The 18,524-nt window shown below is 40.7% G+C and overlaps 1 protein-coding gene across 1 annotated transcript in view; it reads left to right on the top strand.

Annotated features, from left to right (window-relative positions):
* Positions 1-18,524, top strand: part of PKP2 (plakophilin 2) — a 60,696-nt gene that overhangs the window by 13,419 nt on the left and 28,753 nt on the right. Inside the window, exons 4-6 of the mRNA XM_084622566.1 lie at positions 4,543-4,681; positions 12,261-12,468; positions 18,130-18,307. Of these exons, the coding sequence (XP_084478692.1) occupies positions 4,543-4,681; positions 12,261-12,468; positions 18,130-18,307 (525 nt within the window). The remainder of the gene's footprint in view (positions 1-4,542; positions 4,682-12,260; positions 12,469-18,129; positions 18,308-18,524) is intronic.

Raw genomic sequence — 18,524 nt, 5'->3', positions numbered from 1 at the left:
AAGTATAAGAACCTATATGATGGGTCATATTAGTTAGAGATTGGAAAAGACAAATAGTCAAGATATAGTCCCTGAAAAGAGATGTATCATTTGATAGTACACTTGATCTTAGACAAAAAGTAAAGAATAAATTATAATCATGTAAACTGTCTTTAAATAGTGAGTTAAGAATAGATTTGTTACAGGTGCTGGTGTATAATAAGATACCCGTGTTCTGCAGATGTGTTATGTTCAGGCACCTACAAAAATGGTAATTACAAACTCTACAAATTCCCCCTTATTAAAAAACATCTCTAGATGTGAATAACATTTAAATAGAGTATTTTTTACAGTTCATTCAATTCCATATTAACATGCTCCATCTACTCTTACAGACTGCACAACATAAAGTAGAATTAGGTATAAGAGATACCAGACACATTGTGCTCTCATGTACACCATTGTAAACTGAGTAGTGTAACTACACTGAAGTCAAGACAATAAACTGTGAGCACAAATTGATTTATTCTGGGTTTACATCAGTGATACCAAAAACAAAATTTGGCCCTACAAATATTATTCTGTAATAGTAATCGCCACAGATGAAGAAGAATCAGATAGGTCTTTCTCTTCCAGTAAATGCTGGATAATTAAATGTTATGAGTCCAATTCTGTAGTACTTTATTGACTCTTTGGGGTCTGATTCTGCACTATTTAAATAAATGAGAGTAGGATCAGGGCATTACTCATGTAAGGCACAGAGGATGAAATCCTGCCTCCATGGAAGTTTATTGGAGTTTTGTCATTGACTTCAGTGGAGGCAAGATTTCATGCAGAGTAAGCAATCCCCTTCCCCAAATATCTCTTAATCTAAGACGTGAGTAAAAACTTCAGCATTAAGCCTTAGAACAATTCAGCAGTTAGCCTTATAATAAGGCACACACTGTATTTTACAGCTGTGTGCAGGAAGTTATTTAAAACTTAAGGATTTAATCCTACTCCGGTCTCTTTAAAGATTAGCTGAGAGGATATAAAATCATTAAATTCTTTATATATAACATATAAGCATTTTAAACATTTACAGAATATTTAGCTAACACTGTGAATTCAGAGCTCAGGGCACAGAGACACTTAGCCCTATCTTTTGGACATGCCAATAGGATGATGCACCAGAACCATTCCCATATCAAAGGCTTAGAGATTTCCTGGAGTGCTGCTGCCCTTTGATGTTACACAGCTGTTTAGAGAGCAGTTCCTTCTGGAGTCATCATTCTACTTGTGCTGAGTGCCACCTTAAAATTATCAGACAAAATGGTGCATCGCAGCTACTCTGTGATGACTAGTGCAAGGACTGCAGTACACAACAACAGGATGGAGGCTTTGGGGTATGACAGGTGAATGCAGATATCAGCCATGAAGAAAGACTTTCAGTGAACCACATATTGCTCTAGATCACCTTGCAGAGTTACACTGACTTCAATGGGAGTTGTGTGTATTCATTTTGGGTAGGACATGACCTTGTCTTTCTTGACTGATCTCAGTGCCATTCATTAACTGTTCCTGATGTACATATCCTGCTATCAGGCCTACTTTTATAGCAAAAAGAGTGGGAAAGGGTGTACTTTTCTGGCTCACATTAAGGGGAGTAAGAGGAAGGGATGTGATTCAGTTCAGTGCTGTTCAGGTTCATTATGTATGATTTTGATCAATTGTAAGATCCTTACACCAATGTTGCAATTTAGAGTACCTCAGCAGCTGCACTAAATTGCACTGGTGCCAGGGCCAGTCACGAGAATCAGGGCGCTGTAATTGGCGCCAAGCACAGTTTGGTGCACAAGAGAAGCTAACCCATGTTGATATTATTTTTGCTCATAAGTCTGTTTCTATTTCTCCCTTCTATTTGACACCCTCCTCCAGTTTCTCCTTCACTTCAGCTTTCATTTTTGTCCTATCCTTTTAAAAGGTATTATGGATATGCCTAGCAGATGTCTATGTCCTACAAGAGCACTCCTTGGCACCTGTCTGTTAAATAGATCAGTTCAAAACACTAATTCAGAGAAGACGAGAAGACAGGAGATTGCATGATTCATAATAAATGAAAACATAGTGGAGACATCAGGACATAAGAATGTATTTCATTTGTGATATGGATGAATCACAAAACTAAGTGATTGGGCAACAAAATGGCAAAATAAATTTAATGTGGATAAATGTAAAGTAATGCACATTGGAAAAAATAACCCCAATTATACATACAATATGATGGGGGCTAATTTATCTACAACTAATCAGAAGAAAAATCTTGGTGTCATCGTGAATAGTTCTCTGAAGACATCCACGCAATGTGCAGCAGCAGTCAAAAAAGCAAATGGGATGTTAGGAATCCTTAAAGAAGAGATAGAGAATGAGATGGAGAATATCTTATTGCCCTTATATAAATCCATGGTACGCCCACATCTTGAATACTGCATACAGATGTGGTCCCCCATCTCAAAAAAGATACACTGGCATTAGAAAAGGTTCAGAAAAGGGCAACTAAAATGATTAGGGGTTTGGAACGTGTCCCATAAGAGGAGAGATTAAAGAGGCTAGGACTTTTCAGCTTGGAAAAGAGGAGACTAAGGGGGGATATGATAGAGGTCTATAAAATCATAAGTGGCGTGGAGAAAGTGAATAAGGAAAAGTTATTTACTTGTTCCCATAATATAAGAACTAGGGGCCACCAAATAAAATTAATGGGCAGCAGGTTTAAAACAAATAAAAGGAAGTTCTTCTTCACTCAGCGCACAGTCATCCTGTGGAACTCCTTGCCTGAGGAGGTTGTGAAGCCTAGGACTATAACAGGGTTTAAAAGAGAACTGGATAAATTCATGGAGGTTAAGTCCATTAATGGCTGTTAGCCAGAATGGGCAAGAATGGTGTCCCTAGCCTCTGTTTGTCAGAAGGTGGAGATGGATGGCAGGAGAGAGATCACTTGATCATTACCTGTTCGGTTCACCCCCTCTGGGGGACCTGGCATTGGCCACTGTCGGAAGACAGGATACTGGGCTGGATGGACCTTTGGTCTGACCCAGTATGGCCATTCTTACGATGTCACGGTTGTTTTCCTTCTCTTTGCTGTTCTTGCAGCCATACTCATCGCATCTTATGCCTTCTGATGAACCTCCAGCAGCGATAGATTATAATTTACAATTAGAGTTGGTCAGAAAAACTCTGACACAACATTTTTCCATTGGAAACCTGCCTGTTTTCCTGCCACCTCACTCAGCTCACAGGCTGCAGGGAACACCAGAGCTTCCAGGGTCTGCAGCTCCAGGGCAGCTCACTATTTGGTGATCTCTAGGCATCCAGGCTCCTATGGCAACTGACTTTCCACTGTTATCTTAACAACAAGATTCTGGTCAGTTTCACCATGTTATTCAGTGGTGGGCACAAGCAAATCTGAGGAGATTCTTGTTAATTTCAGTCAAGAACAGCCAGGGTTTCCTGAGTCCTGGGTTCAGCTGCAGACCATCAGATAAGCAACCAGGGATTTCAGGAATATATTTTGTTTTGGAAACACCATGCTTTGGTGTTGCCAAAATAAATTATTGCAGGATTTCAGTTCCATGAAAATTTTGGGGTTTTTTTTGTCCCAATTCAAAATGAATTTCTTTTCTGAAAACTCAAAAATTTTCATGGAACTAAAATTCAGTTTCCTGGCCAGCTCTGCTTACATTGTAGAGAAATGTGCTGGGGGTGAAAGGGAATGAGAGATGTACCTTACCTGTCCTAATTCTACACATGCACATGTATGCATTTTATTGGCTTACATCCCCTGTAGATACATTTTATTGACAACACATGGGCCTGGTGACTTCTTCTTCCAGCTTTTGACATTTTGCCTGATGTAGTCATCATTCAGGCAAAGGTGGTGGCAATTAGGGGGGAAATGGGAACATACTTTTGAATGCTCCTGTGAGGCAATTTTATGTTTCATTCAGTGAGTGGAAAATAATTTTGTCTGTCTGAAACAAAAGCAATTTTCAAGCCCCCCAAAAAACCCAAGGGCCAATGCAGCAGATGTTCCATGCACAGAGCAGCTGAGAAAGGATAGGACATGGTGAGTGTATGCCATCATAATAGTATTGCAGAGAAAAATAAACATCAGAGAACCTTGACAGTTACAAACGAACACTCTTTCTAATTTGGCCTCCCATGGGGCCCATCCTTCATGGTGCTATGCACCTCCTAAGGTCAGTGGGAGTGGAGATTGCGCTGCACCTCACAAGGAGGGGGACTTGGGACCTTCTGGTGTGGTTGCATAATTCTGGCAGGATTTATCATGTGCTGACCCACTTCATGTTATAACAACTCCATTTGTCGGGATTTTTTCCAAAGCATGTGTTAGGCAGTTATGGATACCATGACCTTTCTCAACTCTCCAGTTACTGGGAGGAGCATCATAGTCTAAGCATAACTAAAGAGTGTTGATAGTTATGAATTGCCTGGTAAAAAAACACTGGCTGAATGCTGGTATTCTGCCATCTTGATTCACCATAACTTCCATGGCTGTATATTTAGGAGTTCAGAAGGGGAGATGACTCTGGAGCTTGCAGTGAACACTCTGGACACTGAAAAGACATCCTCGTTACCCAAGATCCTTGCTGCAGTTAATTTTATACAGCGTGAGTGCTTCCAGAAAGCAGAAGCCAGAAGGAAAGTGAGTAATTGTTTTCATATCAACTTCATGCTAGTAGAGCAAGGAATGTTCTGCATTTACTGTACTGTGTTGTCTGCCACTGAAAGAAAATGACAGTTTAAGAAGCATCATGGGAAATAACAAATAACATTCTAAGCCAGACTCTCTGCTGCTGCAATTTACTCCAGCATCATTGAAGTCAATAGAGTGGCTCCAGTTTACATTGGGAAAAAATCTGGCCCTCTATGTAGTATGTACAAGCAGTTGTGCTTACCATACAATTAATATGTATTTTCTGTTTCTCTTCTCCCTTCTTCATTTTTTAAAAATGAGGGACAATTTCATTAATATATATGTTCGGTTACAGTGGAGATGGCAGCCTGATAAATACCTAGGTAGAAAGAAAATAGGGTACTTTCATTGTGCTAGTGGAAATCAAAGTGTGCTGTGGTGTTTGGACAGGAGTATACACTGTGGGATAATGTGAAAGAGCAAAATTATCTAAGGGTCTTTCTCATTTAAGTTGAGAAATCAGTTACCCGGTTATTTAGCACTACAATATCTGAGGATTGGGCATATAAATAATAATTTAAAAAACAAAACCAAAAAAAACCCCACATAACCTGCTGAACCTAGCACAGCAAATTACATATACATATATAGTAAAGTGAGTAGTGTGATTCCTCATTTGAGAAGAAAATGATCAATTATGGTCCACTAATTCCAATATTTTTTTAAAAGATATGTGACCAGAGTTAGGCTCCTAAATTCATATTAAGGCATCTAAATAGTGGCTTCATTCTCAAAACTATTGAGCACCCAGCAGCTCCTAAATATGAACTTAAAAGCCTCACTTTAGACATGATTGTTAAAAAAGATCTTGGACAAAATCTACATTTAGTAACTAAGTGTCCATTTTAGATACCTAAACCAGTACTTGGATGACTAAAACAGGTATTTGTGTACCTAAATACAAATTTGGGCATCTAAGTTTGATCACCCAGGTTTGAAAACTAAGCCTTTTATGACTGTATTCTGTTTATAGTTGAGGTGATATGGACCTGAGCTGCAAAGTTAAGACCTAGATTTGTATAGTACCTTTTTGGGGTTTAGGAGTAGTGTTTGTGTTGGATTGAGATTCACTTACTCAGCAGATGGGTCTAACAAATCTTTATTAAGGCAAAACTCTCAGCAAGGGATTGTAGTAAGAATTATACCGGATGATCTCAAATCTTGATAGTGTAGGAAAGCCTAGATTTGGGGAGGTGGTCTTGCTGTTTTTAATGGAATGAAAGCCTGAAAAAAATACAAAATCTGGTAATGCCCACCTTCTTCCTAAATAACCCAAGTGTTTGTACACCCTCCCAAGACATACAAAGTAGAAAGAATAGTTATACATAGTTCTTGTTACTGCTCAGCATGCTGTCTTATGAAGTCATTATGTAGACTATTACATGTGCTGGGTTTGTCTGCTTTGTATATTAATGTTTGTTTGCTCTTACTAGACTTGTAACCATTGGAATAGCAAATAGATAAGTGACACAGATTTCTTTATTTTAAAGAGCCCTATTAGGTTATTTTACATAAAAGCTGAATTACATAGAAAACTGCATTAAATAGGTTTCAGAGTAACAGCCGTGTTAGTCTGTATTCGCAAAAAGAAAAGGAGTACTTGTGGCACCTTAGAGACTAACCAATTTATTTGAGCATAAGCTTTCGTGAGCTACAGCATCCGATGAAGTGAGCTGTAGCTCACGAAAACTTATGCTCAGATAAATTGATTAGTCTCTAAGGTGCCACAAGTACTCCTTTTCTTTTTGTGTTAAATAGAAGCATTAACTTACAATATAAGCATTTTTATCTCTGTTGATTGTGAAACCACTTTTGTCATACAGTAAAAATGCTGATCATGGTGAACTGTGGAATGTTCCCCTAACAAATTCTTCTGTCCTTGGATCAGCAGCTGTCTCAGGAATATAGTGTCCCACAGTTGGAAGGTGGGGGGGGCAGGGAGAATGTAGACTGTATGCACACCATTCCTTCTAGTCCATGTTTTATGACCTCTGGAACCAAGCTACTGAGTATTTTGTGTGATCAATTTTCACAGTATATTGGATGCTATTGAGTGCTTTATTTTTTACTATGATCTTGTGTAACTGTGGAGGTGTCTGGAGTAACTCCATAGGTAAGGCTGAGTTGAGTTTTGCACTTAAAGCAGAGAATCAACCTTTTTATTATTATAAGAGAAATACAGTGTATCCTCCCCAAAATTACTGCAATTAATACAGAATGAATTTTCTGAGAATTTACAAGTAAATCTGTTAATTTGTTTAGGAATTAAAACTAATTAAAAATGGGTCCTTTAAAGAAAGCGAGTATCTAGTATCAAACTTGTTTTTTCATTTCCCCCAAAAAACTCAGTGACACAATAACACAGACTCTTCAAGCGTCCCATAAAGTTAAAATTTTGGGATATTTTGAATAGATGGATGGATGATAAGGATCAAAGGATCATTTTTCCCTGTTATTATTTATAACTGAAAGTTTCTCCTGCAGTAGAGGCTGAAAGGTTAAAATGGCCTACAGAGAATACCATGAAGAACCTCCCTCGTTCAAAATGGCTGCTTTCTCTAGTTGGTGTCAGTTGTACTGACATTACTGCTGACCTCTACTGGTGGCCTTTTTTAAGCCCTGGCTGGGATGATTTAATTGGGCATCGGTCCTGCTTTGAGCAGGGGGTTGGACTAGATGACCTCCTGAGGTCCCTTCCAACCCTGATATTCTATGATTGTATGATCTTTCTCTCTCTCTCTCTCTCATTGTTCTCAATGGTTCTGAGTGTCTCTACCGCCGCACAGCATAGGGGGCCAGCATAGGAGTTTTCCCTGAGGACAGCTGTGTCCTCAGTCCCACTGAGAACAAGGGGAGGTGGTAGCCATTTTGAAAGGAGCAGTTCTTTGTGACAAACTTTCAGTTATGGAAAATAATGGCAAAAAATTGCCATTAATCCTAACCATCTTTTCAAAAGCTGTCCTTTGCACCAGATGTACTCAACTGGTAGGCTGGGAGGAGCGGGAAAAGTAATGCAAGTGCATGCAGGAGTGGGTGGGTGAGATTCTGTGGCCTGCGTTGTGCAGGAGGTCAGACTAGATGATCATAATGGTCCCTTCTGACCTTAGTATCTATGAATCTATAAACGTAAGGGGTGCAGGAGGCAGAAGTAAGCAGGTATGTACGTGCAGGATAATGCACAAAGGTGCAGGAGGGAGAGAGAAATTGGATGGGTGGAGGTTTGTGGTGCGGGGGGGGGGGTGAAAGAGGCAGGGGCATTTGGAGGATCAGAGGGAGGGGGAAACAGGGTGTACACTCTGGCTGGTTTGCATTGCTCTGGCTAAATAAAGCAGCTGTAAACCTATTTTAACTAGCCCCATATGCTTTGGCTGCTATTTGCTGCTCCAGATTGGGGCAAAGCAGTCAAAGAGTGTGTCAAAGAATCTGGTCATAAAAGTTAAAATTACTATCTACATATAAAAAAGGTTGATATTTTAGATCTTCAAATCACTAGAAATATTACAGGGCAACATTCCCTTTGAATTTCTGGTTTAGGGTTCATGTGTGAATTTTTTAAATTGAAAAATAAACAAGGAAATTTCTGGACCACCTTAACTCTGCCCTTTCACAGACCCTTCAATCTTCTCATATAGTTAAAACTCATAAGCTACATTGAATTTTTTCCAGATTAATACTTATTATTTCCCCCCATTATTCTTCATAACTGAAAGTTTCTCTTTCTGCAAAAATCTTAATTCTGCTCTGAAATGACAACAATGCAAGAGCAATACAATAATGTTTAAAGCTTGTTCATGTTTGTGACTGCTTGTTCGTGTCTGCTTAGATTAAATGAGTTTTGAAGACACATTTGATTTTTCTCCCTTTTATGGTGTCAGTACAGGGCAGAGTTAAGGTTGATTGGGTGCCCTAAACTGTGCATTACCAAACCATAACGTGTTTGGATTTCCTTTAAATTTAATCTCTAAGTGTGAATTTCCTGGGTTTCCTTGGTTTTGAGATAATTACAACAGCCTTGTAGTGTAGTCTACCCTAAGTTACTGATATATACTCTCAACCTTAACTCCATTTTAATGTAGTCTTTTTCTGGGAACATGTTATGTTGCTATGTATACTAATCTTATGTATGGATGGATTATTACTTCTTTCATTAAATGCCAGATGTTGAAGGGATTATATGGCTTACTGTGTTGGTTACATGCTACAGAGCATTTTCCTTCTTAGGTCTCAGCTCAAATACACATAGGCTTCTGTTTTTCTGAGTTTATTCATTCCATTTTCTGGGTTTATTTTTAGCAGTTTGAGTTTTATGTAGATGTGAAAAAATCAGCATGTTTCTGGGCTTTCTTCTTGTATATATGGTAATAAATAATGCATATTACATTATGTTAGTATATACTGAGGGCTTCGGATTTTAGGTTTTAACTGATAAACACTGATAAAATGCCCCTGATTTTAAAAAAATGTCAGTATTTATCCAATAAACACTGGAAAAAACACCAGAAATGGTTACTTGGATCTAAGGGCTTGTCCTCACAGAGCAGTAATACAGACTACAGGAGTGTGATTTCTCAAGCACACTAACATGTTGTGCATTAATTGGCTTGTATAGATGCTCACCTAAACATTGTGCCCTAAACATTCCTTGCTGTGCTTTAACGTTGAAACAGAACAATGTTAAAGCGCACTAGGGAACATTACAAAGAGATTAGTCATTACAGTATATACTACATTATAACATATAATATTAAGTATACATTACTCTTTACAGTTTATACCCAGAGAGAGCCTCAAAAAAACCCAGTTTTTGGACATCTACATAAAACTCACAAATTGCTAAAAATAAATAAAAAAATGAAATTAATAAACTCCCAAAAACCAGAACCCGGTATCTACTGTGAAGAATAATCTCTTTGTAATGTGTCAATTATGCTTTTAATGTAGTTCTGATTCAAACAGCACTATATCAAAGCACACTCAGGAACCAGTGTGCACCAGCACACACTAGTGAGCTTTAGAAATCACACCCCCTACAGTCTGTATTACTGCTCTGTGTAGACAAGCCTTAGCTGCAAGTTACCATTTCCAGTCTTTATTAGACAACCACTGATTTTTTTTTTTTTTTTGGTAGTGGGGGTGTTGATCAGTTAAAAACAAAAATCAGAAACCCTAAATAAAATCTAGGTTAGCAGAGACCAAACCTTGTTCACTTCTTTGGTGGTCTTCATCTACTTCTTGCTGGACTGATGTCTGCATTTTAAAAACTACCGGCATAATTAGCACCCTTATTTTCAGTCTTCGCAGAGAGTCTCCGAAGGGGTTGTGAAGGACGGTCCCAGCAGACCAGAGCTTAAGGAAGCTGGTATCGCTGCTGCTTGTGTTGTACTTGTGTGGGTTAACAAAAGAGTTCAGCCCCCGGGTCTGGCAGCTTGACTGTGGGGCCTTTTACCTTTCCCTGGTCCATTCACGCATCCAGGCAGAGTTCCTCTGGATGGTGTCCACTGACTCCTTGGATTCCTTCTTAAAGCAGTGGATGTTGTCTGGGGTTCTCTATTTGGTGTTCCTTTCGAGCTCCCTTGTTTTAACCCTTCCACCTGCACCTGTCCCCATATTTTTATTCTTTGTTCCCGGTAATCTGTTAGGTCCTGTGGCCCCTTCTTCATCTGAGAGCATGGCCTTCTGTTGTTTGGTGGATATAAATAGGCCAGTAGCTTTCATGAGCGCTAGAGTCACTGACAATTACAAAAAGAAAGCAGGTAAAAATGTTTAAAGAAAAACAACAAAACTAAGAAACCAATGTCAAAGGGACGTGTCAGTTTTGTAGCAGGAAACAAATAGGCCTTCAGTGTTTATGCTCCACTTATCATGAGAGATGGCTATTTCTCTCGCTTATTCTATGAGAATCACAGTGTTGAAAGCATAGGGAACCACGTCAGTAGTGTATTAGCAGGAAACTTTACCTTTTAGGCAGCTGAGTCAAAGCAAAGGCAGGCGTGCAGAGTTACTTTGCCAGGGCATGAAGATAACAGGAGGCTTTTTTGCATATCATTTCTTCCTGATCTCAGCAGCTGCCAGTTAGATTATATTCTTTTTATCATACGGCTCCATGCTACCCATAATAGTTATATCACGTTTCTAAGTCTTGTACGTACAACCTTTGCTACACAAGAATGAGTTTGTCCAAAAGACCCGATTGCATTATGGGATATTGGATTAAACCATTCCTAATTGTGCTTGACTGCAAGACATACTGAATAAGAAACTTGTTCCTAAAGAAGCCAAAACTCATTTATACCACATCTTGGGATAACTGGGATACTGAGAGTTGCCACAGCATATAATCCCTGAAAAATATTTTATTTCCCTACTGCTGCTGTGGTATAAAATGCTCTTTTTATTTTGCATTCTTTTTGGGTGAGATCCTCAGTACCTGGTCTTCTAAAAAGAGATTGAAGAGAGATTTCTTCTATAGGTACTGCAGTGACTTAAGAATTGTCTGATTTATTTATTTAATTTATAGGTGTATGTACTCTGAGGCTTTGTTTTGTGTTTTTATTAAAGTCTTGTATAGTGTGCTACTGCTAAGAAGTGCCTAGTCAGTAACATGGGTTATTTATTATGCCTTCAGCTCATGCAGCAGGGGACAAGAAGGAAAGCTGCAGCCTTTCCAGAAGGCTGGCTAACATAGGAAAATAATAATTTTGAACTTCTGTAGCATCTTCCATCCACGAAGCTCAAAGCACTTTACAAATATTATTCCATTAAATCTAAGGACAACCCTGAGAGGTGCACAATTATCATCATCCTCATTTTATAGATGTAGATGCTAAGGCACAAAGAGGTTAAATGACTTACCTGAGGTTGCACAAGACTGTGGCATATCTGGGAACAGAACTTTGATCTCTTTAATTCCAGCCCCACCCTTTAAACTATGTTACCGCCCTGAGCTGTGGATTTTGACTGTGATTTATACAGAAGCCCTAAGATAATGGGTTCCATAACAAAATTTACAATTAGAGCTGGGCATACTCTTCTATTCGGGGGAGGTGAATAGCACATTTGAAAAATGCAGTTTTGGGGTAACTGAAATCACTCAGGAATCTGAGTCACATTTGATGAATAATTTAGGCTAGATACAAAATATAGGGGAGGGAAATTTTATAAAGCCAAAAACATTTTCAAAACAAAGTGTTTTGACATTTATTTTCTAAATGACCTATTTGATTTTGAAATTTTGGTTTTTCATTTCAATAGGAAAACCTGAAAAAAATTACTTTCCATTCAAAACTAACCAGTTTTCTTCCAGACTTTGCAGTTCCGCCACTGAACTAAAAACTCAGTTATTCACTCAGCTCTAGGTACAGTCATGGCCAATTCACAACCCTAACTGTTAACTATCAGAGCTTCAAATCGTTCAGCCCATTGTTAGACCTAAGCAAATGAAAAAGTGCACAGAAGCTATATTTGAGAAGGCATTTTTTTCCCCTATACGTAAACAATGAAAACACTTCTCTTTGGTTTCCTTCCCCAGGTTTATTTACTTGGTGGCATTCCCAAGCTTCTACAGCTTCTGAAAACGCAGAATGAGGATGTTCAGCGTGTGGCATGCGGAGCTTTGAGGAACTTGGTATATGAGGACAATGACAACAAACTAGAAGTGTCTGAGCAGAACGGGATCCCAGTCCTGCTCCATGTACTCAGACAAACCAAGGATGTGGAAACTAAAAAGCAGATAACAGGTAATACTTGCAGAGTATTTGTATGCAAGTTTGCAGTGTTCTACATAGTGCACAGGCTTGCTGTAATATATGTGTTTGTTTATTTAGCTGGATGATTGATGGGTCAAGCATAACCAGGAGAGGAACAAGAATTTAAAGGGACATTGTCAACTAGTTAGGGCTCCTGTCCTCAACCAAACCCTGAAGTCTTTATTCAAGGCCACTTTGTTCTCCTAGGGAGTAATAGCCACATAGGGGCCAGGAAACTGTAATTTCCCCTCTCTGATCTTCTTCTGACTCCTTACATTGGAGGGGCTCAGTGACCTATAGCTCCGGAGAAGACAGTGCGGGGACCTTTCAGACTCATGCTGCTCTGAGAAATCCATTAGGGACAGAGGGCCGCTGGTACAGACACCCTGTATCTCTGCAGCAGCTTTGGGCCCCCTGCAGCTCTGCCCTGACCTCCTGACAGCTTAACTCCAGTTTGTGAGAGAACTTAAGTCACCATTTCACACAGAGAAAAAGATCACTCTGTGAGCACTGCCTGTTGGCTCCACAGCACCCAGTCAATGGACAAACGCTTTCCCCAATACTTCTCTATGGCAGTTGTGTACAAACTAGAAAATAAGCAAACAGGGAGCCATGTTAATGCTCTTTAATGCACAAAGGAAAAAATTGTCTGTTCTTTCACAAATGGAGGAAGACAAAATGGGGAGACTGAAGGGATTTTATGTTAAGATATTTTTACTCTCAAACAAGAGGAGAGTAAAAATATTGAATTGAAAAGCTATTAAAATGATAGCACTTGAAGATGTCTTTTTTAAGTGTTTGAAATATTGTGCTTCCCGAGGACTGGAAACGAAGCCTCATGTTATCATCTGTCTTGGCCTGGCAGAGCAGCCACAGCACCATTAAAATGCATGAGAGTTCCTTACATGCAGCAACTGCAAAATCAGATCCCTCAGGTCCTTTCATATGCAACACGTTCTCTCTGTGTATAGTGGTGCATTTACACTGGGAATGTTCACTCTGGGAATGTTCACACTTTCCATCACCATTGGTCCAATCCCAGCGTGAGAAGACATGGTGGTAAAAATGCCTGTGCCATGTGGATAATGGTGAAACCTCATCTGTACTAGCACTTCCCTGTCTCTACTGGAAATACCTCGCCTGATGCATCCTAGGACTGCGTTAGCCTTTTTCACGGCTGCATCACATTGGTGGCTCGTAGTCATCCTGTGGTCAACCAATACACCCAGTCTTTCTTCTCCTCTGTCACTTCCAACTGATACGTCTCCAAGTTATAGAAATTAACTGCAGATTCTTTTTAGGCAGGGAAGGAAGTTGCAAATTAATTGTTGGAGAAGAGTATGTCTGGTTGGGAGAGTGGACGAGCTGAGAGAAATGCCACCCACCTGCTTCAATGAGTGGGAGAACTTGATGAGACCGGTGGCGAGGGGAGCCAGTCCCAGCAGCAAAGGAGGAGACACTCGCTGAGGGACACTAGGTAGCCCTTCCCCTCCTGGGAGCCTCTGCCACCCATTGGCCAGTGGCGGGGAGGGGACTATTCAACAGCTCCCAGGATTTAACCCCGTGCAGGGGCTATGTAGAGCCTCTTTTGGCTCCATTCCAGCAGCCCCACCGTACCCACCCTGAACTAGGAATGGGAACCCGGCATGACAGCTGCTGAAGGTCTAGCCAACTGCCCATTTGGGGGCCAGAAAGGAATTTTTTTCCTCTCATGGGCCAATTGGCCATGGATCAGAGTGTTATTTGCCTTCCTCTCAGCACCTTCAAGCTACAGTGGATTAAGTAGGAATGTACTTAGTACCTAACTCGGGTACTTGGGTTGAGTTGTTAATTTGTCTCAGCTTCCAGTCGGGTTCCAGTGCAGTTAAAAGGATAAATGAACGGTTCCCAGAGGTGAAAGATCTGGGATTTTGGTGATGGGCCTTGGGCTCATGTGATAAGATGAGACCTTGTGGCATTTGTGGGCTAGGGTCAGATTTTGTGGCCATCGTGGGCTGAGGTCCCCACTCTGCTGCACTGCACCCTATGTCTCCCTCGCCACAGGTGCCAGGTTTCTAATCTACCGGGGTGGCCCTGCCCCCCCTTCCTCCAAGGCCCCACCCCTGCCCTGTTTGTTCCCACCACGTTCCGCCCCGCCCAGTTTCTCCCCTGAGTATGCTGCGCCCTCCCTCCTCCTCCCCCCAGCGCCTCCTGACACCTCAAAACAGCTGATCTGTGGCAGGCAGTAGGCGCTGGGAAGGAGGGGGAGGCGCTAATCAGTGGGGCCCGCCAGCATGCAGGAGCCACTGGGGGGAGGTGGAGGTTCTGGTAGGAGGGCTGCTGGTGGGTGCTCAGCACCCACCATTTTTTTCCTGTGGGTGCTCCAGCCCTGGAGCACCCACGGAGTCCATGCCTATGCCCTTCGCAGTTTGGAAGGTGCTAGGACTCGGAGAGAGCTGAGTCCTGGGGGGTAGGCTGAGGAGAGTCTACCCCACGTTATGGGTTATATGGTAAGGAACCCTGTAACCCCTGCACTGGAGCCAGTTAAATGCCTGCTTCAGGAGAGTCTGGGTGATGGACAGGTAGCGACCCTCCCATATGCAAAAGTTAAATAAAAGTTGCGGCCTACTGCTTAATTCCATGCATGGGTCTGTCCTCGTTTCACTGCCGTGTATGCATCAAACAGCATATTTGTTGATTATGTAGAGAGTTCAGCGGGGAACAGAAAGTAGAACACGCAGAACAACAAGAAAAATCAGCTTTTGAAGGTGAGCCAGGTAAGCCTGCAGGGGAGTGTCTAACCTATTGATCTTGTTATTGTGCAACATTTATCTAAAAAATTAGAGAAAATTTCTCCTGCAGGCCGGACTACAGCACAGACAGGCCGAACTGTCATAGAAAGAAATAATAATTTAAAAGGAAAACCCTCCCATCTTGCACAAATCAGCTCTCTAAGGGGAGAAAGGTATTCCACTGCTAGCATACTGACAGGTTTCAGAGTGGTATCCATGTTGGTCTGTATCAGCAAAAACAATGAGGAATCCTTGTGGCACCTTAGAGACTAACACATTTATTTGGGCATAAGCTTTTGTGGGCTGAAACCCACTTCATCAGATGCATCACTCCATGCATCTGTTGAAGTGGGTTTTAGCCCACAAAAGCTTATGCCCAAATAAATGTTAGTTTCTAAGGTGCCACAAGGACTCCTCATTGTTTTTACTAGCATACTGTGTAGCATATCTGAAGGTAAAGGGCTTGATCCTGCAAACATTTTTTGCATCTGAGTAACTTGATTCATGCCTATAGTCTCAGTGGGATTGCTCACATCGGTAAAATTAAGTGTGTGTGGGAGTGTTTGCAGTATCAGCAACATTTTTAAATAATATTTTGGCAGCTGTGAGTCTTTTGTTCAAGGTGCTTTTATTTTTTTTCTTGTTTTTATATAACACCTATGTTCCTGTGACAAACTGATGTTGTTTTGTTACATGAATTTTGTTTTACGGAAGCCAATTCACAACATATCTTACTTGGACCCTCCATTTTAATTCCTATTTCCTGCACTGATTTTTGTTTGTTTGTTTAGTGTTTCATTTTTCCTAGAAGAAAGTTCTCTTAATACAGAGGTGTGTCAGCATTCCCAAAATTTAAGTGTTTTTTTTTCCGCACTGTTGGCAATTATTGAAATTAAAACACATGCTGTATCTAGGCATTATAAAGGAGACCGTATCCATGAGCAGCTGAGAGGAACATCAGCCCTGCACTGTGCTGCTTTTTTAAAGGACGGGGTTTATGAAAATCAGAGCAGCAAGCTGGAAAAACAGTCGATCTCTTTGTAGTTCAGAGCAGCAGTTTACATATTTCACTCAGAACAGTACCTTTAAAATCCTTGGCTTAGTCTGTTAGTTTTTCCCCTACACTATTCTAACTAGTTAAAACTAGCTATGTAGACTGTGAACATACACAGTATACAGCACCTCTTCCAAAGCGTTCCTTTGGCTGGCTGGTTGGCTGGAAGATAACAGAATTCCAAACATTACTATTTTTCACTCCTGTGAGGAATTCTGCTGTTAAATGTGGAAGAAACTTGGTAACAGGAATCTCTCGTCTTCGTGTCTACAATATATGATGGTGATGTGCAAAATATTCTGTAGTGAAGTATTGTTGGTGAGCTAAAATTCCATCCACTGATCAGGTAAATTCCACCCACCATGTCGTTCAGATCCTTTTGTCTTTATCCTTTGACATAGTGCGTATATTATGTTACAGTAGCTCCATGGTGGGGGAAGGGAGCTCTCACTCATTTGATCTGTGTGTTTAATTACATTATGGAACTCTTTTTAAATGCTAAAATGCTTTTTAAATGCTAAAATGTATATCATGAGAGAGAGCAAGGAAAGTGAATAAAAAAATACATCAACTATGAGCAAAAACTCAGAAACATGCAGTCACTTCTGTTACCATTGTAGGCCCCTGGGCACTTCTTACCTGCTTGTGCAGGTACAGTAAATGCCAAATGGAGTTCTTTGATCATTGTTCCACACTAGCTGCCTGTCTCCTGATTTTTGGCATTGCTTTTCATTAATTGGTCACTGCTGTATAGGGGAGAAGTTCTTCTATACTTGGTTTTAAAGAAAAAAGACAGGGTTGTCTTTAAGGACAAAACCTTAGCTTGCGGACTTCAATTAAAATTGTTTTAAGTCCTTTGTCAGTACTTTCAGAATTAAAAGCTATGGCTTGTAAACATAGTAAGATCAACAATGTAATACTTGTCTAGTAAACCAGTAGTACATGAACTATTAAACATCTGACTTGCTCAGTTAAAATTCCTGTTTAAATTTAAACATATGCATTAAAAAGCATAACTCAGTGGTTCTCAAACTTTTTTTTTCGCAGACCACTTGAAAATTGCTGAGGGTCTCTGTGGACCACGTAATGATCTTTCCAAACATTGTTTGTACCAGTAGCTAACTATTGTAAAGCGCTTTGGATAAAAGCACTATATTAAAAAAAACTTAATAATAATTAATATTTTTTGTTCTACAAATAAAAGCACACAACTCATATCTTAAAATCGGCAGTCTTACCTTTCTAATGCGATGGATGTGCCCTTTCTCCCCCACCATGGCAGCCCCCGAGCTGGGGTGTCTCCCCCACCACAGCAGTCACAGAGCTGAGGCTGGGAAGGAGGACCACCACCTCACCTTACATGTGCATCTTCTCCAGGGTCCAGGCACCTAATTAGTGGAGCCACACTTGCACGACTCCACTAATTAGGTGGTGGCCCTTCATTCTCTCGTGTGCAGATGCGCACCGTAGAGGGAACTATCTGTGGACCACCTGAATGGAGCTCGCAGACCGCTGGTGGTCCGTGGACCACAGTTTGAGAACCTCTGCCATAAATCACTGTGCCTTTCCTTCTGTGCATGATGCACTGCCATGCTTCTCAGCCTGCCAACACTGGGAATTCGTAATATCTGTTCCATCATATTGATGCTTTGGGTCTAATATAACTGTGGATAGTGGGGATTGAGTCTTCTTTTAAAAGTTATCAAATTTTCACCTCTGATCCAAAGCCCACTGAAGTCAATGTGCATCATTAATTACAGTGGGTTTTGGATTAGACCTTGTAAATTGAGTTCTTGTTGCCATTCTAATTTATTTTGGCTATTGTAGGTTTGCTGTGGAACTTGTCCTCCAATGACCAGCTGAAGACCCTGCTGATCAGAGACACCCTGGAGCCACTGACAGAGACCATTCTTATCCCCTACTCTGGTTGGCCAGATAGAGATTACCCAAAATCGACTATTGTATCTGACCCTGATGTCTTCTACAATGCCACAGGATGCCTGAGGTGAGTTCTCCATCTACAAATACCCTAAATGCTACTGGTGAGAATGCTGGGTTGAACACTCTTTTTGAACTTCATATGCTTCCAAGCACAGAGGGGAATGTCTTGTTTTCAGGCTGATGTGTAGGTCAGATTTTGAAATGCCAACCTAGAATGCATCTGAACTGAAGAGCTGCTGATCAGTATCAGAAAAACAACTTTATCTATAAAGTTCCTACAA

The sequence above is a fragment of the Lepidochelys olivacea genome, assembly GCF_965140295.1.
Source record: "Lepidochelys olivacea isolate rLepOli2 genome assembly, chromosome: 1".
Lineage (NCBI taxonomy): Eukaryota > Metazoa > Chordata > Testudines > Cheloniidae > Lepidochelys > Lepidochelys olivacea.
This window is presented reverse-complemented; position numbering and strand designations above follow the sequence as displayed.